This window comes from Hippoglossus stenolepis, chromosome 23, assembly GCF_022539355.2.
Source record: "Hippoglossus stenolepis isolate QCI-W04-F060 chromosome 23, HSTE1.2, whole genome shotgun sequence".
In the NCBI taxonomy this organism is placed as follows: domain Eukaryota; kingdom Metazoa; phylum Chordata; class Actinopteri; order Pleuronectiformes; family Pleuronectidae; genus Hippoglossus; species Hippoglossus stenolepis.
Genome location: NC_061505.1, coordinates 15,239,071 through 15,266,182, shown reverse-complemented (window position 1 = coordinate 15,266,182; position 27,112 = coordinate 15,239,071). Strand labels below are relative to the sequence as shown.

Sequence of the window (27,112 nt, the reverse complement as noted above, 5' to 3'; positions counted from 1 at the left end):
GCACACTAAGTGAATAAACACATTTAATGTTACCCGCGTGATTCTTCCACTGCAAACAATGAACAAATATGTCACATCTTAAGCCCGGCCTGACTGTCTGGCTGGGATTTACAAGACCAAGGTAATTGGTTCGTGGGGGGGAAGCAAACAACAGAATAACAAACAAACAAAACTCAAGAAAAGATAACTAATCCGCCCCAAAGTCAATACCAACATCTCTCTGCTTGCTACCGGCTCACTTGCCAGGGCGGACTAGACAAAAGAAAATTCCCCAAACAAGCAAATGGAATAATCCCACGGCAAGAGCAGCTAATGGAGCACTGATGCTCTGCAGGGAAACACATCATAGTAATCTTACAGACACTTGTCACAAATATTAAAACCATCCGGCCTAAATGCTAAAAACGAAATAACTAATATTACTTGTTAATACAGAAGGCTACATGTGGTACTATAATAATAATATATAATAATGTCAACTAGTCAGAGTAGTGGTTTTCTGGCGCTCTCTCCGCTTTCTGGTTTCAACTCTTCACTTCTCCAACCTCTCGTCAGCGATCCATGGTTATTATTAATGATGGTCATTATCAATGGCAAAGTCAGTGTCTAAAATAGAAACAACCACAGTCGACCAAAGTGGAGTACAATAAAAGAAGACACTATGGGACGATTTTCCTCTGATGATATAATACTGAAGGAGACAAAGCTCAGCTCCGGGGGGCTCTGACCTGCTGATACATATTGATAAGGATGTTGATATAGTGACAGATATGACTAAAGCAGAGCAGAGATGCTCGACTGGCTCGCCATCCAAGAGTAAAGTATTTCTTTGTGTGCTTTTATCTCTGTCCAGCGATGCCAAGTGCGGCAAGATTCAGTGCCACAGTGCCGCCAAAAAGCCCAAAGGCACCAACGCTGTTTCCATCGACACCACCATCAGGACAGACGGCATCGAGGTGAAGTGCCGCGGTACCTACGTCTACAGCACCCAGGACGGCCAGGGCGACCTGCCTGACCCCGGCCTCGTCATGACCGGCACCAAGTGCGGAGAGGGCAAGGTTTGTCCACAATGGGCTGGGTTACGGGGGGGGGGCCAACATGTCTGTCAATGAAGTGATGAAAATGATGAAGTTATAGTTGTCGTGCATATGTCAAAGTTGCAAACTAATTTTAATCTTATTATCCAACACTCATTTGGAGCAGTAAATCTAATTTTCTAAGAGAACGAGGAGTTTTCCTGCGTCTCACTATGGAGTGGCCATGAGGTTAACAGGGTTTTTGATCAGCACCAACACTTGGCTCAACACATGTATCGGGCCACCTGCCGAGAACAGGCACCTCCGCCCGATACTCTGAGCTGGGCTGCAACAGAGCTGTGAGCAGGGAGGAAGAAACTGACTGCACAACACATGTCAATCACACCTGTGTTCTCAATCCAGGAAACAAAATGCCAGAGCAGTGTCTCCACCCTCCTGTCTGGATATGAATGTAGTTCACTTGGCTTATCTCTTCTTTTACTGTGGTACTGTTTGTAGGAGTTACAATATCTCAAGTGATGGGTTATAGTGTGTTTGCATGCACCATGTTATGCTTTGACATGTTTAGCTATGTGATATGAACTGTAGCTGGTGTTTTCAGTTCAGGGTGCCAGGTTATCTGGGAAGTAACAAAACTAATTTTGAATTTGCAGCTTAATTTGAGGGTTTTTTTCAGTTCCAGTTAAAAAGGTTGAAAGCTGAACATGATTCATGAGGATTTGCTTCAAAAAATGGAAGTTATCCCCAAACCTCACTCCAGCATCCTGCATGCAGACGTTGTCTCCCTACTAAAACAACTTTGGAAGGTTTACTCAAACGGATAAGGATGCGCTGAAAACCCATCATCTATACCTTCAAAAGATCATGTTATTAATATTCTCCCGCTGGAGTCCAATTTGTACAAAACGAAGTGTCAGTGGGAGAAGGTCTGTGCTGTGTCAGGTGCTTGTTTGAAACCCATTTTCAATCCAGTTGCTGCATTGGGTGCATCTCTCAAGTAAACCCACCTACAGAAACACACAAAAAACATACAAAATACAAGCTGAATTATGCATGTGAGATTCCTATAAATATATAAAAATGCACACACACTGAGTGATATCTGCACCCCCCTTTTTTCCGCCAGTAAATTCTATTGCTCTGTCTATATTGCTTTGCCTCTGCAGCATATCCCAGCCACTTGAATTCCATCTCGGCTATTGTGCGGGCAGAACTGAATAGTGCTGCATGAGTAATATATTATAAATAGGCAGCAGAGAATATTGTCTGCCATCCAGCCAGATGAATTTCGAGTCATCATATTGAACTGGCCTTTTGTCAGCCATAAATGCACAAAGCGGCCGCTTCTAATCACACGGCCGCACAATCACCGACACTAAATTGATTCCCCTGCTAACAATAGCAAGAACAGGCATAGCAGGCGATACAGTACCAACTAATATTAGCGGTAACACACAGTGATGGAGTGCTAAAGAAAAACAGTGCTCAACTATGACCCAACTGAGAACAGACATGTGCTGCTCCTGAAGAGTTGTGGTGTTTTGTACATAGTGTGAAAGTTTGTTTCAGTCAGGAGAGACTTTTAGAGTAAATTAGAATGATAAATGATTTATTGTGAAATAGACTTTGGAGCTTTCGACCCCAGCAGGAAGTAGAACACAATGGGACAATGCATCAGGAGCTTTTGATCTGAGCTGGTGGAGATGATGATGAAGGATGGAGCACAGACTTGACTCTTCGATGAGGGGCTTCAGGATGATGATTTGAGCAGATGGCCACGTATCCAGATCTGAGGAGGTGCTGAACTGACATCTGAATGAGGCTCAAGTTGAGCTTGTCACGTTGTAGTTGGATAGAAAAGAGGACGAGCTGGTGGAGGCCAGGTATCGCTGAAACTATGCATATGACTGTGTGAGCAACTTAGGAGGAAGAAAACAGTCTGGTGTTTTTCTCCAAGTTTTAAACCTTATCCAGACAACATTGTTTTTGAATGTTGCCAGCCAATCATTTTTAATTGATTATGTCTTCGTATGATGTAGAGTGGTGTGGAAAAGCTACAAAACCTAAAATTCCTCTGTGAAAGAAACAGTTGGGGAATTTTAAGAAAAGCACGTATTAGTGTTCTTCTTAAGAATGAGATAGGATATTCTAATTTAAATGTCATTTAATCACAAATACAGCAGCTAACAGCTTTTGAGTATAAAGATAAAGATATAGTGGGGTAAATTCTTCTGTGTGTGTTGTGATCGGAGCCTCTTTTTATTTTATTGGTCCAGGCATGTGGCCATGTTAGTGCATCTGTGCGTGAATGTTAGTGCAGGTGACGCCCTCCCTGTGAAACCACTTTGGCCCTGTCCCAAGTTAGATGTCAGACTGCAGTACAGCATTCAGCTGAAAGAAGCCCTCTACTGAAGAAACTAGGTTTTTTTAGATCAAACAGCTCAGACAAAAGCTCCTTTGACACTATACGAGATCCCACATCCAATGTTCATGTAACATCAGTTAGACTAACATCAGCTTTACTCCCTGGTCAGATGGCTCTGCAGTAGTCTCGGTTGTAAACATAAAATCAGTCTATGGGCTGTATACAGCGTTGCTATGCAATGATGCCAGCCATGCTCAGCAACTTCTATTCTCTGCATAGGCCCACGGAGAAGGTGCAGAGCCCTGGGTCGCTGACTGCAGTCCTTATATAAGTTTTAAAGACCTGTCTTCATCATCTTCATCATCTTCATGAACCGAAATGTTTCACACAGAGGGGGGATCATTTGCTTCGGTCCAAGATGCTGGTGCTAGTTCAACATCTAATAGCAGTAAATGTCTTATATATTAATGGAGCCGAACATTGAGTGCCCACCTTTTGAACGGCTCTGGTTCCGCTAGTAAATTAAAGATAAAACAATCAGATTCAAAAACTATATTGGAAAATGAAAAAAAGGCAAAGGTACAAATCTGTGTACATCATTATTTTGAGAGTGAAGGAAATAGCACCCCATAAACCCTTTTCCAACATCTTCCAGCGCTGCTTCTGTAATTTAACCTTGTTATTAATATAGTGTTGTCATATGTTGTAGTTTGTGTCTTGTGTGTTTGTATATAGTGTTTCACATGTAAAGTGTTAAGCTACCTTGTAAATCTTGTCTTTCATACTGGCCCTGACAGAACCCACAAGCTGGCCCTCACTAACTCTCACATACATGAACTGATTTGTCCCTTGGTCTATTTCCCTCATCCCTTAAAAAGCACAGTATTTTATAAATTGTTGATTCGATGTTGGCATTGTAGTACTTCTCCTTAACATCATGAGTGAAACACATGTTTTTCTTCAAATGTAGTCGGATATCGTACAGACTTGTTGCTTCTACAGAAACGTATAACATCGTTTCACATCTTGGATGGTTAAATGATAATCAAAGTCTATTTTCAGAAAATGAAAAGGATTTTTTTTCTATCAGAGCAACACTCTCAGAACATTGTTTCCCTAGTTTTGCATAAAGACTTGAAAATAGCCAGCCTGAAGCTCAAAATCTCTCAAGCTCATGAATCTGCATTTGTGTTTTGGGCAAACTGTTTGCAGAAGTTTAAGACATTTATGGTAGAGGTTGCAAATAAGTAACCCACATGCAAATTTTTACAGAATCAGAAACACAATGCAACTCCAGAAAACACCAGCAAATAGAGCTATGCCTCATTCCATGCAGAACTCCACACACATTTCCACACACACTCAAAACTGGCACCCAGTAGCACACATGGTAGGCAATGACTGTATTGACAATTAGCTATGAAATGTATCACTTGTGTTCATCAGCTATAGATTTTCTGGAAACTTGAAAAAAAGGGTATGGACTTGAAGGCAGATGACTTGTAGACCTGTGTTTGACTGTGATCACTCTTGACAGAATTGGGATTTTCAACTCAAATCTGTGTTTTCAGCTCCGATCCATCACCTCCTCCCCACACAGCATGAACTGACAAAACAACAGACTTCAGCTCTTTTGTACCTTTTTAATGCCTTTCATCCTAGATTAGTGTCAGTGACTAAAACTAATGACTCTACTCCTGCCTATTCCCAAATGACCTCTCCTAGCACTGTTGGATAGATGACTGACAAAGCTCAGAATAAAAGGACACATCATAACACTGCTAATGTGAATTAAAATGTTGTTAAAATGAGAAACACATTTGGTAATAGCAGCTCAATAAAGCATCATTACAATCTTTGAATTCCTATTTCTGATTTAAATTTAGAATTCTGATCTAAAACAGGATTCTCATGCTGCTTGCCCAAACTCCCCAGGCAGCCAGGTTGTTCCAAAGCCCAAGGGCACTGGCAGCATGCCGATCAAAGCCTGTGTGTGTGTTTGTTTGTGTCTGTGTGTGTGTCTGTGTGTGTGTGTGTGTGTTTGTGTACTGTAATCTTTATAACAGTATGTGATCCTTCTGCTTGTGTTGCCACAGGTGTGCCGAGACCGCCGGTGCCAAAATGCCTCTTTCAACGAGCTGGGGACATGCATCGCACGCTGTCATGGCAATGGGGTATTCACACATATACACACACACACACACACACACACACACACACACAAACACACACTCACAAGCACACCGAGTCATGCAACTGACTCAACTCACTTAGCTGCTGGGCAAGGCTCCCTAATCTTATTGTCACACTGTGTCCTTGGGCAAAGGTAGCGCTCTGCAGCTCTGTCGCCAAGTCTGCCGAGAAAGGCAGGAAAATAGATGGCTGGGATACAACAGCAACTGAAGTGATGAACTATTTATTGGAGCAGTACAAGCAAGCCTGAGGCAGATAAGGAAGAATCATACATAGTTTATGAGTCAGTAACCAAGCTCTGGAGTGTTTGGGACTCAAACACTTGTTACTTGAAGACAAGATGGGGATGTAGATAGGAGTTCTTTGTCGGTTTACTCCGAAGTTGACCTCTGAAGGTGCTATCTAAAGTTGAGAATGTGTGCATTGACCCACTGAATGATTTTTCAAAGGAAATCCATTAAATACGAGCTTTAGCATAATGCTATAGTTATTTTCCACCAGTCCTTGAAGCTAGCTCCAAGCAAAATATAAATTATCTCAGGGAATTTGTGCAGCAGGAGCAGGTGCAGAGCATGGAAACTTGAATGTATGGATAGATGTGCACACACCGCTGTAAAGTGTATCCCATCCTTGCTAGCTGACACCAAATGAAATCCAGACAGTGATGTGGTCACTGATGGGAAATCCCATCTCTATAGAGAGAGTGAGATGTCCTCCATTTCCAATAAGATACAAACTGTCTCCTGAGAGCAGTCAGTGAGCCGTCCGCCCGGATGGAACTGGACTTTTCATTTTTACAACTCTGGCCTCTGTCGTGCCTTTAACATCGTCAAGGATAAACACTGCAGGCAAAGTTTATTGTCGCTGACTGATGTCACATCGGAAAATATCATCAATAAAACCTCAGCGTCACAGTAAATTGTGTTTTCTTGAGCCTGGGTCTGCTCGGAATGTGCCACTGCAGGATAATAGAACCACAGGTCTGAGCCATTGTAAATTGCAGTTTTTGTGGCGACAGTTAAAAAAACCCCAGTTCCCTCTGCAGGGCAGTCATTCCCACTGTTGGCACTGCTGCTGTCCTGGGGCTGGTGTAGACTGAAAGGAAGCGGGAGGTCTGCTGTCTTCTATGTGTGTTCCATCACTGGCCTCACACTTCAAAACACAGTCCAAGACCCCGTGAAGCACACATCTAGCTGTTTGATTCCACGTATTTACGTGTGTCTAGTGGGACCATGAAGCTACACAGGGAATAGTTTGGATATTGGTACATAATAGCGCTGAGCATGCGTAAGCAGAGAAGTAGTGACTAGCAGCTCAAGGTGGAAAGTCATGGCAACAACTGTCACCTGCGCCTGTGGATTTAACTGATGAATCATAGGATGCTGTGCACGCTGTGTGGCAAACGTCATACTCACTGGGAGGAAGATTACATTTTTAAATGAAGAGAAGAGACCGGTATTTAGATGTGAATATAATATGATGTTTTTTGGTGAAATATATTTGTCATAAAGAAGAGATAAATGAACAATTAGGAGAAGGAATAAGGATTAAAACTGGGGAAATTTGGTTTCATTTGGCCTTGGGGTCTTTAACTGTGCTTTTGAACCTCATTTTAATCCTTAAAAAGATAGCAGAGTGTTTATTCTTTTTGCCATTCTGTTGTGCTCCATGTGTGCAAACTCTCTGTTATATTATCTTATTATATCTATGTTATCTGTCAGCTATATACTCAAAAAAATGTTGTTCTCCAAGTTTTGGACTTTTTGTCTTCAGTCTAGAGGCATTATCTTTATTGTGCTGAAGGTGGCACGGCACTTTAAGCACATAGAAATAATCCTTTCCCAAAAAAGTAATGAGTGGCTTTTCTGCTGTGTGCTTATTTGCTGGCATAACTGAATGACTCTCAAACTGAAGCTGTGACACTAACATCCACTATCAATCCACAATATGCTGCGATTACGAGGACAGAGCCATGCTCCACAAAGGACCTCTGTAGCTCAGCCAGAGTGACACTTGGGGTCTCTGTCACCTCCTTCTCCTTCTGACTGCTCAGTTTGAGCAGGCAGCCAGCTCGAGGAGCAGCCCTGGTGGTCCACATTTCTTCCATCTAAGAATTATGGAGGCCATTGTCACTCTTGGGAACCTTCAATGCAGCAAAATATATTTGTTGTTTTCCCCCACATCTCTGCCTCAATGGCTCTCCTGTGCTAAATTCCAAGTGTCATAGCGAAGGGTCTGAAAACATATGTCTATATCATTTGGATGATTCAGTTTCCCCAATGAAATACATTTGAAAATAATTCAAAAATTGTCTTGTCAGTGTGGGTGTTGAGTTTAGATTGATTCATTATTTCGATGTTATCATAAGACTAACTACATAACATGTAACGGTGAAGGGATTTAAATACTGTCTGAGTGCATTGTAAATATAGAATTACTAGAAATGTTAACGTACATTTCAACACTTCCAACTCTGACTTGGAACCAACTCTGTAGAAAGACGAAAGTATATCTGACAATAGCTGTAAAGATGTATCAAATTCAATGATGTCGTTTTAATTTTAGACAGCACTTTGAAAAGGGCAGATTCTTCCCAGAAAACTCAGATTTACTTTGTCATCTTTCTGTATATTGCTCCACCAGGCTCAGAAAGGAATACAGCAGTGTAATGCAATATGGCAGTTGCCATTATTGTTCCACCAGTGTGGCTTTTTAATGCGTAGGGGGTTCCAGACCGAAGTTGCCGACATGCTGACAGCTGAGATTTTTGTCTGCAGTGAAAAAATTAAACCTTCATTTTACCCTGTTAGAATTTAACAGTCGACAGTTTTTCCTTTCAGTCCTCTGGGGCGCTCCTGTGTGAACATGTGCAAGCCAGTCTGAGGTACAAATGGGAACTGTTTAGTTTCCACTTTCATGTTGTACCACAAAACATGATCAGTTTCATTCGTCTGTGATGTGGATCAATCGATGTGCATTCGTGTCATCAGAGCAAAAATAAAACTAACAGGCAAGATATCTTAGTACAGCAGAAATCAGTAACTCAGTCATGTAATCTCTGTTTGCAGTCAATATCTCCTTAAATGCGCTGCTTTCATCTCAGTGGCTGTTAGTGTGCTGGCTGCTGTTTGACAGCAGAGGCACAGAAACATGATGTAAACAAATTTGCGCTGATAACTGCAGCTTACAAGCGGAGGTCTGACACTATTGTGTTAGCGGTGGTGTTGCAAACACAAGAACTAGGCCACTCATGCATCTGAACTAACTGGTGTTAACCTTTGTGCTACAGCTGATGAGCTAATTATCTATGTGCCCTGCAACCTGACTGTGCACTTGTTCAACAAGACAATGAGCAGGACAAGACGTGCGTCCGTGTTGCCGCTGATGGCGTGTCTGACTCCCACATGACAGGCTCAGTGGGAGGGCAGGTGGGAGAGTGGCTGAGGTGAAAAGGAGTCTGAGGTCATTGTGGTCTTGGAGGGAGCTGCCGCCTTCAGTGGTGCCAGACTGATCCGGAAGGAGCGAATAAACTCTGCGCTCTGCCGCCACGGGAAGCGGGATACAGGCAGGGAGGAGTCAGCCTCACAGGTCAAGCGAGCTCCAGTGAAGAGCTTCATCTATATTCCGTCTTCGGAGTGGCTGAGTGAATAAGTCAGACAGCATCAGGCAGGACTGAGTGAATTATCCAGCTTATCATGCCTTCTAGCCGGCAAAAGCTGCAGCTGGAGGTATTAGGTTTCTAGGGTGTCCCTCTGTCTGTCTGTCCATCCATCGTCTATCCGCGGGGTCAAGGGAACACCATGAGTGAGTTTCTTCAAATAAGACTCAAATGTCCACTTGGACTCGATGTGATGGTCAAAGGTTAAGGTCACTGTGACCCCATGCCCTGTCCTATTCATATAAATGCTATATCTTAAGAATGCTTGGAGAAATGTCTTTACATTTGGCAAATATAACTCTTCTTGGACTCGAGGAAGAATTGCAGAATTTCCCATGTACTGCATGAGGAACGGACTCGCCACTCACCAGCCAGTGGGTGTTATTAGGATTTGAAATATTATGAGCGAGAACAAAAAAAACCATATATCCTCTCTTCCTTTAATCCCCTCTCTTTACCTTGTTGTTTTGTGTTGTTTGTCCCTTTTGTTCACCTCTCTCTCTATAACAGTGACGGATAATGGAAATGGCTTTGAGTCAGGATTATTCTAAATAGACGGCTTTCCCTTCCTTCCAGCTCAGGGTCTCCTCCTGTGTTGGGTGTGCTTTTTTGTATTTTTATTATTTAGCATTATTATTTGATTCATTCATTTACGGATCCTCAGGCAATTTTTAGTGATTGGATCTTCATGCAAATAAAAATGAACATCGCCGGTTCTGAGAGCACTGCTGGTCCGCATATCTTCAAAAAGGAATGCAGCTGATTTTTTATTATAGGAGCTTAAAAGACATTAGAGCACCTGGAGACTTCGCAGACTGAAGGATATGTTATTTATCACTGATGGTGTGTTTAAATCCAGGTCATGGCTTTTCATTTCATGCAGCTTTTTATCTTTATTGGATTTATAAATGCCTTTTTCAATAAGCCCTTAAAAAGCAGCATAAGAATCTGAACCTGAATCTGAAATAAAGGGGCGCCCTTCATGTCGACTGAGTGCTAATGGGGTATATAGGCATGTTAATCACCGATAGGATAATTACATCTCGATGTAATTGGAGCATGGCGGTATTTTCTCCTCCATTTAGAAGTGGTGAATTACACATGATGTCTGGAGATATTAATCAAGTTCAAAAGCTAATCTCTGGTTAAAAGTTCAAGTTAAAGACAAGTCAATTAAAAACTCTTAAATGCAATCTACTGCCAAATGTAGTGAAGTGAAACAACTTTTGTCTGTAGCCTGGCACGTCGGATGCATTTATATACTACAATACCCATGAGCCTCCGCCACCCCTTGCCATGGAGGAAAAAGTCAGTGAATGAGAGTGGTTGTGAATTCAGAATGTTTTGTTCTTAGAAAACTGCACCATAGTCCCTGTAATGACCCCAAATCCCCCCCAAGAAGAACTGGTTGGAGCTTCAGAGTGTTTTCAGTTGATCTCAGCACTACTGTCTTCTGCTTCCACCCACATTAGCAGGTTCAGTAACAGGAGTTTGAGCTAGGAGATTGAACGTTCCACATTCAACCTACGCGTTTAACGTCTACATCAGAGTGGTTGTGTGCACAGGTCTTAATCTTTGACTTTTTAATCAAAGACTATTTAGATAAATTGATATAACATGAGCTCTTTTGCAGTCATAAATCAACCGGAAGAGTTTTATGCTGTTTGAAGGTGAAAAGAGGAAATGACTGTGGGGTAAAGTGGATGAGGTGATTTTGGATATGGTGCTTTATCTTTCCCAGTTGATGCTGAGGCTAGGTAATTAACAGAAAATGTATGAAAACCGACATTTATAACCTCTCCCCGACTTAATCTTGCTCATGTCAGTTAATTTGGTTAGTACTTTCCTTCCTCCACACCCTCATACTGACCTGCACTCACTTTACACTTCAGAAATATACACAACACTAATCAGAAGTTATTGTACCTGAAGTTAACTTTGTGTTTGTCTGCCCCTGCTGCTAAACAAAACTCCTAGAGGAAACACTGCGATGTGCTTAATATCAAAATGTTAACGTCACATTACAATGTAACAAAATGTTTAATTGAGCCATCATTAAAGTAAAGATTAAAATATAATAAAAAAATATTTCAGCTTTTAAAGCTCAGCATATTTCCAATAAAGACCTCGTCAAGTCCATTAATGGTAATTGAGGTAGAAGCTTGAAATAATCACAGCCCTAGCTGAGGGTGCAGATTGGAAAGGAAGCGGAGGTCTGATGCCATAGTTACTTTCTGCCTTAATGGCTTATTAATATTTATTGATCCTTCATTAAGACGAGGACCAGATTAACCCGGGGAGCCCCGCAGCAGGACTAAACTGAAGATCCCCACTTAACCTCTGCTTGGATTTACTCTGCGTGTTAAGAGTGTAACCTGTGTAGACAGTACCAGGTAAACAGTGCACAAAGTAGACCACACACTACAGCTTCATTATGTTTGACCATTTTTGGTTCGTTTCATTTTTTCATTGCTTGATTAAAATTGGCATTTGGCAACAACGGCATTTATTTTGAGAAATGCACTATCATCATTTAATGTCAACTGAAATGATAAAGGTATAAGGCTTGATTTCAGACATATTAAATTTCAGAAACAGTGTTTTAGTTTGTATTGGGCTTTAGTGGCACTTCATACCAAACACATTTGCAACTAGAATTGCAACAGTCTCCTTATGAAACCACATTCAAATTCACTAGATCCGGATCACGCATACTCATTTATGTCAGTCCCCTAAACGTGCCAGATTTTTTTCATCAACGTCCACGAACTGTTCGCTCAGAATTCAACAAAGATGTTTAAAAAACGTTCTATCTCACAATGTTAAAGAAAGTGAAAAAGAGTTCCTGGATCCACACCAACATTTTTCCCTGACCCATACCACTTCCTTCCACCAACTTTCATGCTAATCTGTCCAGTAGTTTTTTGTGGCATCTTGCTTACAAACAACCAAACCAACAAACTAACCAACAGACAGGGGTGAAAACATGCTTGCCACACCATGAACCTCGGTACCTGGGGGGCCTGTGATGGTTCAGGGTCAGGGCAGTTTGCCCGAGAGGAAGTCGCGGGAACTCACAAAGCACGACAAAGGAAGCACGCCCTCCAGTTAAAAGCTGACTGGCATCACTCACACAATAAGAAACACAATACAAAAGTGCATTTGACATCACATAATGGGAACACCTTGTGTGGAGCTATCACAGCTGATAATCTCTGTGTTTTGCAGTCTGTTCCGGTTATGAGGTGGAAAAAAGGAAATCTCATTAAGACACATGCAGTGGCAGAGTGTAGTAAACAGGACATTAATGCTTCTGATTTGACTGGTACACCTCCAGGCACATGTACATGAGATTATACTGAGACTGAACAGCAAATCACATTTACTCACGCCTTGTTCCTTTGTGTGTGTGTGTGTGTGTGTGTGTGTGCGCGTGTGTGTGTGCAGGTGTGTAACAGCAATGGGAACTGCCATTGTAATCGAGGCTGGGCACCACCCTTCTGTGAGAAGACAGGACTTGGCGGCAGTGTGGACAGTGGACCTATCCAGTATGACAGTGAGTTTGTGCGCACACACAGACACACACACACGCTGTCCACACTTGTGAAAATAGGTTAATGTGTGGAGTTATATTTCAGATTTCCTGTTTTCAGATTTGAAAAGTGAAATTGTTTCCTACTCACTGACCCACAACCTACTCTGGACAGACTCTCGACATCACATATTTATGGCTGTGAAGTTCCAAACACAATGACATATGGGAAAATGGGAAATGAACTGTGTATATATATGTATGTATGAGAGAGAGAGCTCTTCTCAACCACACAGTGCACTTTACAGTTCAAGTCACATTCACCCATTTACACACACATTCATGCAGTGCTTTTATACGCCGGGCTCTTTACAATCATGCTAATTATACACTGTTGTCACAGCAATCGGAGGCAATTTGAGGTTCAGTATTTTGCATAAGGACACTTACAGACAGGTGGAGCCAGGAGGTCAAACCACCAACCTTCTGTTTAGTGGACGACCCTTCCTTCCTCCTGAACCACAGCCATCGCTAACACGTCAACAAATCCCAAAACACAACAGTATGCAGGGAATCACAGCAGCCAACCACAGACAACAACGCAAATTACACAAAGTCAAACTGGAAAGCACAACTAATTCACAGCAGACAGCAGCAAAAAGAAAAACACCACAACATGAAGCTGGATTGGAGAGGTAGGTGCTTGATACAGACGAGGATGGTTGCTGATTGGGCGGACACGTTGTTCCAAGGAAAACAACACAGGAAGCACAACAGTAGAATCACAAATATCAAGATGTATCGTTCTCATTGGAGCAAAAAAGCAGCCATTTCTTTCTGTCAGCACTCGTCCTGCTCTGCCTGTGACAACAGCTGGGGAGGAGACCTGACAGAGGTGGTAGATGGGCTCAGATTAGGTGACAACATAAAGACTGATTTATGAAGAAGATGGTTGACGGACGGTAAACATCATATCACTAATACAGTGATGAATGATGTGTGACTGATGGTGATATACTGTGTGTGTGTGTGTGTGTGTGTGTGTGTGTGCACAGGTCAGGTTGGGCTGGTGGTGGGGCTCCTGTTTGCCTTCCTCGTCATCCTGCCTGCAGTGCTGCTGCTCTTCTACTGCTACAGGATCAAGACGTCCTACTACCACAAGTGGCTTTCCCAGAGAGAGAAGAATAAGAGCAACAAGTACGGAGCCATGTCCTGTCTGTCTGTCTTCATTTCTGTCTGTCAGTCTGTCAGTCTGTCTGTCTGTCTGTCCGCTCGGTCCGCCTGTCGGTCTGTCCGTTCGTCTGTCTGTCCGCCTGTCCGTCTGTCCGCCTGTCCGGCCGTCTGTCTGTATGTACGTTCGTCTGTCTGTCTGTCTGTCTTAATTTCTGTCTGTCAGTCTGTTCGTTCGTTCGTTCGTTCGTTCGTCTGTCTGTTCGTCCGTCTGTCCGTCTGTCCGTCTGTCCGTCCGGTCCGGTCCATCCGTCCGTCTGTCCGTCTGTCTGTATGTATGTATGTCTGTCTGTCTGTCTTAATTTTGCTGTCTGTCTGTCTGTCTGTCTGTCTGTCTGTCTGTATGTCTGTCTGTCTTAATTTCTGTCTGTCTGTCTTAATTTCTGTCTGTCTGTCTGTCTGTCTGTCTGTCTGTCTGTCTGTCTGTCTGTCTGTCCATTTGTCTGTCTGTCTGTTTGTCTGCCTGTCTGTCTGTCTGATTGTCTGCCTGTCTGTCTGCATGTCATTCAGTCTTTCTGTCTTTCTGTCCTTTTCTGAATTAACTATCCATCACATATAAATTCACAGTTGTTTATTCTTATTATGTCACTGTTGGATTTTACATTTCTCTTATTAAAATCTAAGCCCGGAGTCTGACCCACGAGGCCCTTGTTATATTAGTTTTATTTTGTCCTTGACATACTGTCAGGCCAATGCAACACTTCAGTGTGCAGGAGACCGACACAGTCTGACGGAGAAATAAATTACAAGTGGAAAAAAGAAATGTTTTGTCGGAGAAAACAAGCAATTTGAAGACATCCACTTTCGCACTGGTAAATAGATATCGGAGGTTTTCTCTCTGTATTGGTATTTTACAGACAAATAGACTACATGACTTAAAAGATGGGGGACAGAAAATGCAAATAATTGAAATATTGTTGGTTTCTTCACCACACAAAATATACACTGTTCACAATATTTATTATTTAAGGAAATGAATCCTGCATAGAAGGAAGAAAGGAACAAAAAGAAACTGGGGTAGAAAAGAAGAAAGAAGTGAAAATATGGCAGCAACAAATCAGGTCATTTATGGAGTAATAAATCAATTAGAGAGGAAGTAAAGGGAGGAGGGTAGGAAGCGTTGAATTTACGGGGAAGAAAAGAAGGAAGTGCACCTTGGCGTGTCCGACCAGCGGATCGATGTGTACACCACAACTTTCCATCTTCACATCAGCATAAATGGCGGCGCTTTGTGCTGCAGCTCACCACCGTCACAACTAAACAAAATCCATGTCCTCGTAAACCCCAGAGCTTCCTTTATGAGTGCAGCCATGTACCTCAGCCGTAGAGACAGCCTCATCATAACACCGGCTGAGTTAGGGCCACCTAAAATACTCAAGTCCTCCACGGTGATTTACAGAACGGAAATGTGTCTGGAGAGAATCCAGCATTACGGCAGCCTTTTAAAGACCCTGACCTCCCAAATGAAGACAGAGAAGAGGCTAAATACTGGTGATATTGGGCCTCTGCGGGATTTTATGGTAACTGCTGCTTAAGGGAGACAGCGGCATGAATGAACGATATGGAAAAGTGAGCAGCTCCGATGATTAAACGACTCTTAACAGCAGCGACTGCAACAAAAAGCCTCGGCTTTATTGGTTTTGTTCCATGGCCAATACTTTGAGTTCACTCACAGTTCAACGGTGGCTTGAGCTGATTAAAGGCCTTTCCAAGCACATACTGTACATCCAGTTTGCATAGGAAGCCTTCTAATCAGTTAAAAGCCTGCAGTATATGCGGCACATATGCACTACAAGTTCTTAAAGTATGGCTCTGTGTCGTAATTCAATCCACAGCACCAGTAAATCCTTCCTTTGTAGAGCTGCTAATATTAGGTTCAGTTGATTCAGCTGTATGGTTGTCTGCAGATATACGGACGGTGTAACATGCTGTACACTTCACAAACTGAAAGTTAAAAGCTGCAGTTGTCAATATTTGTATATCTATGTGGAACAGCTAGAATAACTAGAAGGGGTGTCACTGCTATTTAGGCTAAAATATAAAAAACATTTACCAAGAAAGTGTGATATAAACCAACAAAAAAGTTTTTAACATTTAGATTTTGCTACTAAGTACAAAATAACTTACCAAACGGACTTACAGTTCAAAAATAAATAACCATCCATCCAATAATTCAAATGGTCAGTGCTGTAAACTGGTGATTTGACAGTTTTGCTGGTGGTTGCTGCTGAGTTTGCACATCACTGGGTTTCGCCCTGCAGATATGGAGGTTGTTTATTGTCGGCCATGTTGTCGGAGTCATTTTCTCGTTGGTTGTAGTCTGTGGACAGTATTTGTCTCTGAAGTCTTGGTACAGTTGGCGTTTGTCCCATTTTGTAAAGTCTTGGTTGACGAGTTGACCCCAAACCTCGCGGCCATAAAGAGAAATAGGTCCGAATCCTATACCTTAAACCAGATTTGAATTGGTACGGTCCACCTTGGTGATCCTTTTGATGGGGTAGGAAACCCCTCTGCTCTTGTATCTCAGCTTTGTTGACATTAGGTTTGGTACTGATGGCTGTACTCTATAAATCATATTTGGCTTTTCAATAGGAACATTAAGTAGCACATTACTTTTTTTCTATACAGATCATCAATTCATTTTTTGCCAAACTGCCATATTTCTGAAGAGGGCTCATACTTTCAGGGAAACAGCTTGTTGTGCTTTGAGCTAATGTGTGCTAACTATGCTAAAGACATTTTAAGTTTCTCTGAGCTGTAAACTCACCACTTTGCAATCAGAAGGCAGCAGAATAGTGTTGATCATGCTGCCTGACCCTGCAGCTGCCTCTGACTCACTCGGCCTTAGTACAGTATCTTGGAGAAATAGATATATATATATATTTGATGTCTTTGAGGTTGTTTTTTTGGAATATCATAACAGGTCAGTGCTGTTTTAGACTTCCCTCAGAGACAGGAGCACCACACCGTCACACAGATGGAGGTATTTGACTTCTGTTTGCTCAGCTAGTGCCAAACGTTGCAGACTCTTCTCAAACCTTTGTTGGTCCATTGGTGGATATTCTAAAGACACTTGGACGCTGCATCCTCTGACCCCCGAGCTTTGGGGTCATAAGTGTCCCCCCCACCCCCAACACCACTTTCTAACAGGCGTGTTTGGAAATCATCACCTTTCGAAGACCTACGGAGCTTCAAGCTTCTTTTAGCTCACTGGATTTGGTTTACCATACAATGTTTCCTGGTGGCTCAGCTTCGGTGCTCTGATCCGCCTCTTTTCAACAGGAACAGGCTGCTGTTTTCAGTGGAAAAGCTCTGATGAAGCCCCTGTGCACCATTACACTTGGAGACCAGCTGGTGAACACAGCGGAGCGTTTAGATGCTTAACTGCCAGGCACTTTTTCTCAGGGGGTGGTAAAGGGTGAATATTGGATACAAACATGACTCCACCAGCAGTCTACCCCTACAAACTAAAAGTCATCAGCATGGCAAAGGCTGTGCAGACTGTAATACAAACAACTGGAAAGGATTCCCATTCTCATGTCTAAGTGTTAAGGCATAACGATAGAACTTTAACTGAGCCACAGTGCCCTCGGCATCCACACATGGCCATTAACTCCGTTTGGCTCCATTTCCGAGCAATTAAGTGGTTTTCATGTTGAGAAAAAACACAGAAAAACTGTCAATGTGTTGACACATAACTGAATGGTGGATATTACCCATGATCCCCCGGCTTCCTGCAACCAAAGAGCTGCCGCTGTCACAAATCCACAGCGTCTACTGGCTTAATATTGGAGATAAACGCTGGTTTTAATGACTTAACAGTCTTTTTCTGACTACCAGCTACTATTTATCACTTGCACACTTTTTGCAGGAGGTAGCTCACTATTACTCACCAAGGTTACATAGAGCAAGAACTGACATTCAGTGTGAGGGATGGGAATGAAAGTGGCACCATTCCAACTGTGTATCATCAAACTAATATTGAACCTCTCTATTTTAAGGTATATGCATAGTGTGAAGTATCACAAAGCTGTAGTCAGGCTGGCTTAGCATTAAGACTGGAGTGAGATGGAAACATCTAGCCTGGCTTGGTCCGACGTTCAAAAACGACCACCAACCTGAACGTGTTGAACCACCCAGTACTTTTATATAAACATATGAAACATGTTGCTGGATGCAGGCTGCTTGATTTTGTTGTCAAAGCAATGTAACTGCTGTAATTTGAGGCTACATTTTTGTTTTGCTGAGCCTCTATAGTCTAAATGTTTAGCTACCAGATACTGACTACAACTCTATTCTTGACAAATGGATATTGTCATCTTCTTATATGAAGTCCGATAAGTCAAGCATCACCAGAGATGAAGAATTATTATTAATTCGACTTACAGTTCCACTTTCTAGGATTATATATCTTGTTTATGCACAGTTTAGCACTCAATGCTTAAATGTGCGTGTCTGTGTGTGTGTGTGTGTGTGTGTGTAAAAAACTCTTGAGGTCCACCCAGTCCTCTCAGCTCCACCTGACAGCCTCATCAGAAAGCAGCTCCCCATACACCGGCCTAAAACATTTAGGTTTATCCTTCACCTCCTTGTTTCCTCTCACATCATCCTGCATGAGAAACTTCTTGTGGACTTCTCCTCTTTCCCTTTTCCCACCTGGGGCCCCCAAAAGAAAAAAAATCAATGCCAGATTGGAAAGAGTGATGACGCAGGGCAGCTTTCGGGTGTCGGGCTCTGGTTTATTTTCTATCTGTCCTCATTTCTCTGCTCAGGACGGACGCGTTAGTGGAGAAAGGGAAGAACGGCCATCTGAATCCTGCCTTTCACCTGAAGGTGGTCGGACCAATCAACAAGGCAAGCAGTCACAAGGGGGTAAGTGAAAAGTCTGGGAAAAAAAGGGAAAGAGAAGGAAGCAAATGACTGTTTCTCCTGCTGTGTTTTTGTGAATAATGGGCCATCCATGAGTTTAACCTTCATATTAAATGACCTCTTTTTACAGCAGCTTGTTATGCTCCCACACTTTCTCATCTGCCCTGCTTCACTGTGCCTTCAGCGCCTTTTCATCATGTTGTTATTTGCTTGTTTCTATAGCATTTATTTAATTGGATGGGTTAGAGGCTCAGGGCTATAGGACACATTTGTCATTGGCAATGAAAGAGATACAAAAGATGCAGGGAAACAGGCAGAAGGACAGAAGGACAGAGGGGATGAGGAGCGCTGAGTCATTATGTGAAGTGAAGAATAATTATAATGAATGTGGTTTATGAAGAATCTTTAATACACAAAATGTAGCTCAATTTTATTTACATTGACTGTAAAGGCTTAGGTTGATTACTAATGCTCAATAATCCACTCACTATTTATAATAGAGATTGATATGTAGTCCTTGGCTTCAGTCACATTAAGGACCAATCCCATATATTTTCACGAATATGACATCTTTATAGTTGTACTGTATTTAATATACTGCTTTTTTCTTATATAGCTGTGAATTAATACCCATACTTCTAATTGTCCATTTCAATGTAACCTTATACTAATGCACAAATACAGTAACATCCCAGCACAAAAATCTGCAATTTAATTAAGTGCATTTCCCTACAAACAATATTTCTGTTGTATATTATGTACATTTACTCAGTATTCTTATTTAATTTCCTATTTTTATTCTATTTTCTTTTTTACTCTCTTGTCTACACCATTCTGACTTTATGCTGCTGTAATTTCTTATCTTAATGTTTTTAATGGATAAACTGACACGTAGGTAATCAGGGAATGTCTGTAAATTAAATGTTTGCTTGTTGACACCGGGTTGGAAACTGGTCTTAAGTTATTTAGTTGTAAAAGTTTTCGTTGTGCTTGTTTTGGTCTCAGCTTCCTCACACCAGCAAAGAGGTCCTGCCGCTCCGACCAGGCCTGGTGCCCAATGGCACTCAGCCAGTCAACATTGTGCGACCTCTGAGACCCGCCCCGTCTCCCCAGGGTGGGCCCCGGCTCCTCAAGGCCGTTCGCCCACCACTGCCAGCTGGCAAGCCCCCGGCTGCCCCACCCAAATCCCCCCAGGCCCCACAGAGGCTCACCCCGCCCAAGAAGCCTCTGCCCCTCAACCCAACACGCTCTCCACTGGTAAGACCCTCTTTGACCCTGGTGTGAACTGTAATCATGTGTAATTCAATTTACATGTAAAAACTAAAGTGAAGCGTCGTCCAGCTGACAGATACAAGACCTTTCACAGTGAGATGGGGACAGTGTGGGGAGATTGGTTACACGGTAAAATGTAATTACATCTATTGACTTCATGCTAAATTTCTTTTTTTTAAAGCCTCTATGGTAAATGGTCTGTATATATATATGTAGCTTTTTAGTCTTGATGACCACTCTTTACACTTCTGTTTTTCCCCACACACATTCATACAGTGCATCTGTTCAGCACCTTCTCCATCACACACTGCCAGCACAGCCATCAGGAGCTATTTGGGGTTCAGTATCTTGCCCAACATCTTGGTTCCCTGGTCAACTGTACATATTTGTGTTTTTTTTGTGTTTCCATGTATCAGAACAGCAAAAACATATTCAGCTTCCACTTTCCTCTTAATAGTGAATTGTAAATGACACATGCCAGGCACAGATAGTTTGTGAGGTCGATGGGACAGTCAGTATTTGTATTTTGGACAAGATGCACATATTCTAGATTCAGTTTGATTTACATATCATTTCAAATCTTATCACCATTTTTTCTAAACATCCTCTAATCTGCTTAAAAACCATAAAAACAATCAATTAATCAAACTGCATTTATATAGCACCTTTCATATAGGTAAGTGAATAAGACAGACATGTGAAAAAAAACTAAAAGAAAGAAAAGAAAAAATTAAAACAATATGAGATAATGCATGCAGTAAAATTGAGATGAAAAAATTATTAGAATAATTATAGAAATATGAACCTAATATAACATAATAAAATGACCAATAAAACAGTGAAATACAATTTTTATTAAGAAACTAAATAGAAGAAAATGGGGAAAAAATAATAATAAGAAAAATATTGAAACAGAGTTAAACAGAAGTTGAGATAAAAGAGTGATATAGTAAGAATGAGTGAAAAGTAGTTCTATTGGCTTGGAGCATAAAAGCTTGAGAGGATGACTCACCACAGGTTTGTGCCAGAGGACCTGAACAAGACCATGGTGCCAGACCATGAAGTGCTTTAAAAGAACCTTAAATCAATACGTGAGTGTGATCAGACGCTGTGTGAATCATCATGTTTGTAAGTTTCCTTCAGTAATCCAGGGACAGCTCCTTGTACATCCAGGGACACACACACAGCCAACAGCTCATTCCGTTGGTCCTTCAATGACGCCCCTTTGCCCGAATGTTAAGGAATATAAGCTAAAAACACCACAAGAGCCCACATACTGAATTCATGGCCACATGAGACTTCCTGTTTACCGAGGGAAGTGGTGGGCAGGCGTATTTATCCCACAGTGTCAGGCTCGGAGAGAACTTCACTTTGATTGCAGCTAAATGCGTGATTTGTAAATGTAATTGCCAAATACACGGAGCTAATGAGGAAACTGTTGGACTCTGTGTCACAGTGCTTCTTAGATGAATCACAGAGATTTCTTCTGAGGAAAAAATAAATACATCTGCGGGATAAATAGATATTTGATCTGTTATTGATTAATCCTGTGAAGTGACTCATCGGTGCACCTCTGTGAAGTGGGTGAGGCCTTTACATTTGAACGCCTTTTTTCCTGTTTGTGTCGAATGCACAGTATTTGATGAGTTGACTCAATTGCCTTTTTTGGCCAAAGTTATCCTGGAAAACTTTAGCTTTAAGCACAGTTTGCAAAGTTATTGGCAGTGTCAAGTCATTTATCAAGGCTATTTCGACACTAACCTGGCTGTTGTGTCTTAGTTTGCATTTGAAAAGCTCAATAACCTAATTGTCGACAATCAATCTCTCTGTTCTGCCTTTTTTTATAGCTGGTGTCTGAGCTGCAGCCCCGATCGTCCCCCTTCCCTCCTCAGAGGCCCCTCCCCCTCAGCCCAGCCAGAGGGTCCTCCCCCACAGTGAGTCGAGGCCTGACCGCTGTGTCCAAACCCTCCCCGGGCCTGCTGGTCATGATGCCGCCAGTGGTGGGACCCAAACCTGTGGGCAAGGTCTCAGCCATACCCCCTCTCAGAGCTCTCAGGTGGGCAAACACACAGCACTGACAAACTGCGGTGACGTAGGAGTCGTGTGTTATCGTTATTTTCTCCCACTCACATGAAAATGATGGTCACTGATATCACATAGAAATAGGTTCAATAGGTTCAATTTAACACAGTTTGACAACAGCTTAAAAAATGTCTCTCTTAGCATCAGTGGCTTTAGTACAGGGCGTTAGAATTAGAAGGAATATCTTGTTCGAGAGCTGCCTGGTGTAACGTGTCATACAATGAGGGGTTTGACAAAATAAATATAAACTGCATCTTCGTAGTCAGTGTTGAGAGAAGTTAAGTTTACTGGGATTTTATTATTCCAGTAAAACATGTTTTTATAAGGTCACGGCATATTAAAGTTTTGGGAGGAGAAGCCTGTCCTGCCTGGTAAGCAACGCCTGGCGTGACACCGGTGTGGTTTCGGGACGTGCTCCACTGGCGCTGGTTGTGGAACGTTGTCTGGTGTTTTGCCTCCTCATAGTCCCGGACTTGATGTTTTTCAAGTGGTGAAACAGGATGATTGTGTTTCCACTTTTTGTTATCGCAAAAAACGGTTGCATAATAGAGTGTGGGTGATACACAACACCCCCTAGGATATTTGGGTTCGGGTTCGGTTCGGTCACGCTGGCTGTGTGAGAGACAGAGTTACACTAACTCTGTGCAGTGTATATATAGTATATTTATATATATAGTGGACTGTAATTGTTAGTGGTTTTCAGAACGCCTTACAACACTTTGTCATGATACACTTTGCTATGAAAATAGCAAAGTGTATCATGACGATATATTATTTCAAACCCCCTTTTGCCAATTGAATACATATGAGGGGATCAGCTGATTCTCGTCTCTCATATTTTTTTGGACCCACGTTTTAACTCAAGACTAAAAATGAGTCCCTCTTGGTAGCCTGCAGTCAGGGTGGTGATTGATGTCTGGTCATTTCTCACCTTTCTCTCTCCTCATTTCCTGTTCTCTCACTACTCTGTCAAAAAAGAAGGAAAAAATACACCCTCCAAAAAATATTTAAATAATGCAAAAAAATGATTTCGTCCTGAGCACTATCTTGAGAACATTCTTCTCAGTCCAGACTGGAGATAAAAGCTCAGTCAGTCAGCTCACATGGAGGAGACTGTATATTTTGTACAAAGGTAATATTTGGTGTCCAGGTCTTGTCGCTTGCTGCAGGCAACGATGAGGTCAGCACAGCAGACATCGAAGGACTGATGGTAATAACTTTCTCCAGAGGAGAACTCAGATTCAGAGCCTGCAGGTGGATGGAATGTTAGTGTCCAGCAGCAGAGCTGAGGCCAGACTACACCCGACACCCCAGCAGGCACCACATCACTGCTGCTGGTGCAGGAAGACAGGCAGAGGAGCTTTTTAGACTTTAACAAGGAAGCTGCACACACTGATGTCAGTGATGGAAGCTGTCTGGTCCCTTTGTGTGGCGTCTCAATCGACACCATGAGACACTGTCACTACTGATGCTACTGAGACCACCAGGCTTGTTGTCTCAAAACTCAGATGAACATGAAGAAACCCTAGTCAATACCCTAATCCATTTTCTGCAGTTTATGAGGGTTTAATCTAATTTAATAGCAATTAAATGTCATGAAGAATGAGGAATGATTTTTTTTTTATATGTGCAACGTAGCCCTGGTTTTCCCTCACACTTTGATAGTTTAGCTGGGGAGACCATGAGACAGGTATTAAGTGTTCAGTGAAGTTTTAAATGGTTTAAGTCTCAAGTTCAAGGTCCAAGGTATCTCTATTGTCCCCGAAGGGCAATTTGTTGCACAGCCAGCAGAGCAATCACGCAACCAGTGGACATTTATAAAACATTAACAACATAAACAAGGAATAGTTAATGTTGTGGAAAATCTGCAGATCAATGGTCAACTCATCAGTGAAGAAAGCGTTCAGGAGCCCTTTGACGTCTTGCGCTGACATATTTGTTGAAGCTTGGCCGAGGAGAAAATCTGAATCCATCAATATAACATGTGCATGATGTCTGCTGTCCTGCAGTCACACTTTGAACCCCTGCAGGTCATTCAGTCTATGGGTCTGCCAGTTCCTAAACAATCCAATGTATTTTCTAGTCCTGGAGACAGTATTGCTTTCCTCCCTACGATTAGTCCTGTTGTCGGTATTGACTCAACACTACTAAACATTTTTAATCTTATTCTGTATTTTTTTCCCCCAGATATTTCTTTTCATTTGGAATAAGACACCCCCACGCACAGTTGATACACCGCATTTCTATAGTAGCCGGCGGCGTTGTGTCCTCCACCCACAGAGGTCACTGCTACCGTATACGCACAGTCGTGAACAACGTGTCTCACAGCTCCACACACGCCACTGTATACTGGAAACTCTTGTTTGCTGCCGCTCCGACTTTAAAGTGACCTCGGAGGGAATGTTGCTTCCACCAACTCAAACACATCTAATGAGAAAAGCTGTGTTGAAAGAAAAGCAGCTGTTGTTTGTCTTTTTTTTTCCTCCTCCACACCCTGACGTTCCCAGGCCTGCTTGAAAGTCCTTTTATGACCCACCTATAAAATTACCGAGAAATATTGCCGCGCAATATTCCCACCTTGCCATTTCACGCTGTTCCCCGTGCAGAGCAGGTGTGAGCACATAAACGATCCGAGTTTACAAACCATGCAATGCAATGACTCAGTCCTTTATCCGCAGTCAGTTTTCATTTCGTCACCTGCAGACCAGTGTTTTCTTTTCATCGCACTTTATCTTTAAAGGTAGAAAGAAAATCGGTTCCTCTGCTCCTGTGTGAATCAAAATATCAGGTCTTGCTCTGAACATCCAGCTGCTGTGTGGCCCCGTTCAGACCTGGTATTAACATTAGTGAACCAATCCCAAGTGGACAACACTGTCAGGTATGTTGTGATTGGATCTCTCATTCTCGCTCAAACAGCAAATTAACAAGTAGGTGATTTGTGTTTGTCATGACCAAATAATGTTGTCTGAGTTTACATATGTTTCCAATGACAATGGTTGTCTGTGTCAGGGTGAGAGAGAGAGAGAGAGATATCTTTCCATCTCTTACTAGGACTGACACCGGTGTGGTTTTAGGAAATGAGGACTTAGACCCTTTTAGAAGTGGTCTGGGACGCATGTGACCACGTTTGTAGTGTGATCTCAAATGTGTCCTCCCCTCTGTCCCTTCTACACTTTCATTAAAAAAAGTATTTTTAAACTTAATCACATTCATTGATTTATTTTTGGCCAACTGACACAATATTCATACTCACCTCCACTTATCGATTTTTCTAACATTTCAAAACAGTGAAATCTCATTTCATTGGAGAGAGGTGGGAGCTAATGTAATTAAAGCTGTCCACTTTTGATCAGATCAGCGGGGACACAGGTGAGTGGCAGGTGTGGACAGGCCGTCCCTGCTTTCACAGCAGAGTCCAACTCTGCAGGGAAAGTCCGTGTCTTAAGTGCTCACTGACTGATCACTGGTATTTGTGCTGATAACACCTGTTCTTATGATAATGGGTAATTGATGGATAATAAATGGATTAGGTTCTCAGCAGGGTGGGAGAGTCTGAGGCAGCAGTGGAATCCCATCTCTGTTCTTTGCAGAGGAATGAGATCTACCAGGCTCTGATCCACACACGACTTGTTAGCAGGAGACACAGATTGCTGCTCTGGCTCTGCACATGGGACTTGTTGACATTAAGAAAAGTATAGAATATATTTCCAGGCTCATTCTCGAAAAAAAACAATGTCCGTGAGTCATTGTGCTGCTGTATCAGTTTAACCTCAAGCTGGTCTCTCTCCTTCCAGACCGGTCCCAGGTGCCAAACCAAACACAGCCTCGCCTCCGGCACGAAAATGACCTTCTCCTCCCCCCCACCCGCCCTCTGAGGAGGCGGCGGCGGCTGACAGCCTATTTGCACTAAAGAGACTTTGGCTGGAGAACCACGGAGCTGTCTCACACGCCAGAGGAGGACGAACACAACGGTTCAAATGGAGACACGAAAAGAACAAACCGGACTCATACCAGTTTAGACTTCAAAATGAAAACTTAACCCCACCCCCCTTTTTCAGTTTTGACCCCGCCCCCATCCGCCCCCCCTCCTCCCAGCGAGCTAACATTCACCACGACGCGGTTTTGCACGGAGGCCTTGCAGACTGAGACAAGTGTTATCGAACGGGGGGGACGGTCACATTTTGCCAAATCTTTTCTTTTCTTTTTGTTTTTAATTATTGTTTTTTTTAACGCTGTCTGTGTAAAAAAAAAAAAAAAAGATGCATTTTGTAATGACAACTGTTTTGTTTACAGATTCTTTTTACGTCAAGTTTTATGATTTGTGTTATGTGCCAAAGAGGTCTCTTCATAACTGGGGTGTGTCCCACGCGCTTGAAAAATCTCCTTAAGTTTACCACGAGCCTGCCTCTCCACAACTGTAGGTTTTGTAATTTATTGTATGAGGAATGTCTAAAACACAACCTGGAGATGCAGAGGCCTATCAGGAGGAAGGAGAGCCGATCACACCGCAGCTTCTTCTCAACACTGTTTACATGGTGGAGGACTCGGTGGATGCTTGTGATCTGCAGGACACACCTCAGCCGCTCATGTTGATTTGAATGTCTTTTGCTGTGCGTTATGACTTTTAAATTGTTACATAAAATATTTTTACTAAACGAACAACACGTTTATTTCGTTCTCTTTTTTTGTGTCTTTTCAAAATAAAACACAAATTAATGAACCCTTGATGATCAGCAAATTACAGATCAAGATCTAATTACTAATCTTTGTTAGAACTACTCAATACCGATGATGCCATTGTGATGTCATCAGGGTTATCTTAGTTTGGGCTTGAAAAAATGCTGATGAATGAGAGAAAATCTGGATTATAAACT

General features: G+C 42.3%; 1 protein-coding gene across 1 annotated transcript in view; it reads left to right on the top strand.

Annotated features, from left to right (window-relative positions):
• The window catches only part of adam19a (ADAM metallopeptidase domain 19a), a 199,833-nt gene extending 172,936 nt beyond the window's left edge, over positions 1–26,897 (top strand). The window contains exons 16-23 of the mRNA XM_035148187.2: positions 854–1,058; positions 5,499–5,576; positions 12,701–12,809; positions 13,841–13,982; positions 18,788–18,887; positions 19,890–20,141; positions 22,004–22,212; positions 26,033–26,897. Of these exons, the coding sequence (XP_035004078.2) occupies positions 854–1,058; positions 5,499–5,576; positions 12,701–12,809; positions 13,841–13,982; positions 18,788–18,887; positions 19,890–20,141; positions 22,004–22,212; positions 26,033–26,084 (1,147 nt within the window). The 3' untranslated portion in view covers positions 26,085–26,897. The remainder of the gene's footprint in view (positions 1–853; positions 1,059–5,498; positions 5,577–12,700; positions 12,810–13,840; positions 13,983–18,787; positions 18,888–19,889; positions 20,142–22,003; positions 22,213–26,032) is intronic.
• Positions 26,898–27,112: the final 215 nt, after the last annotated feature.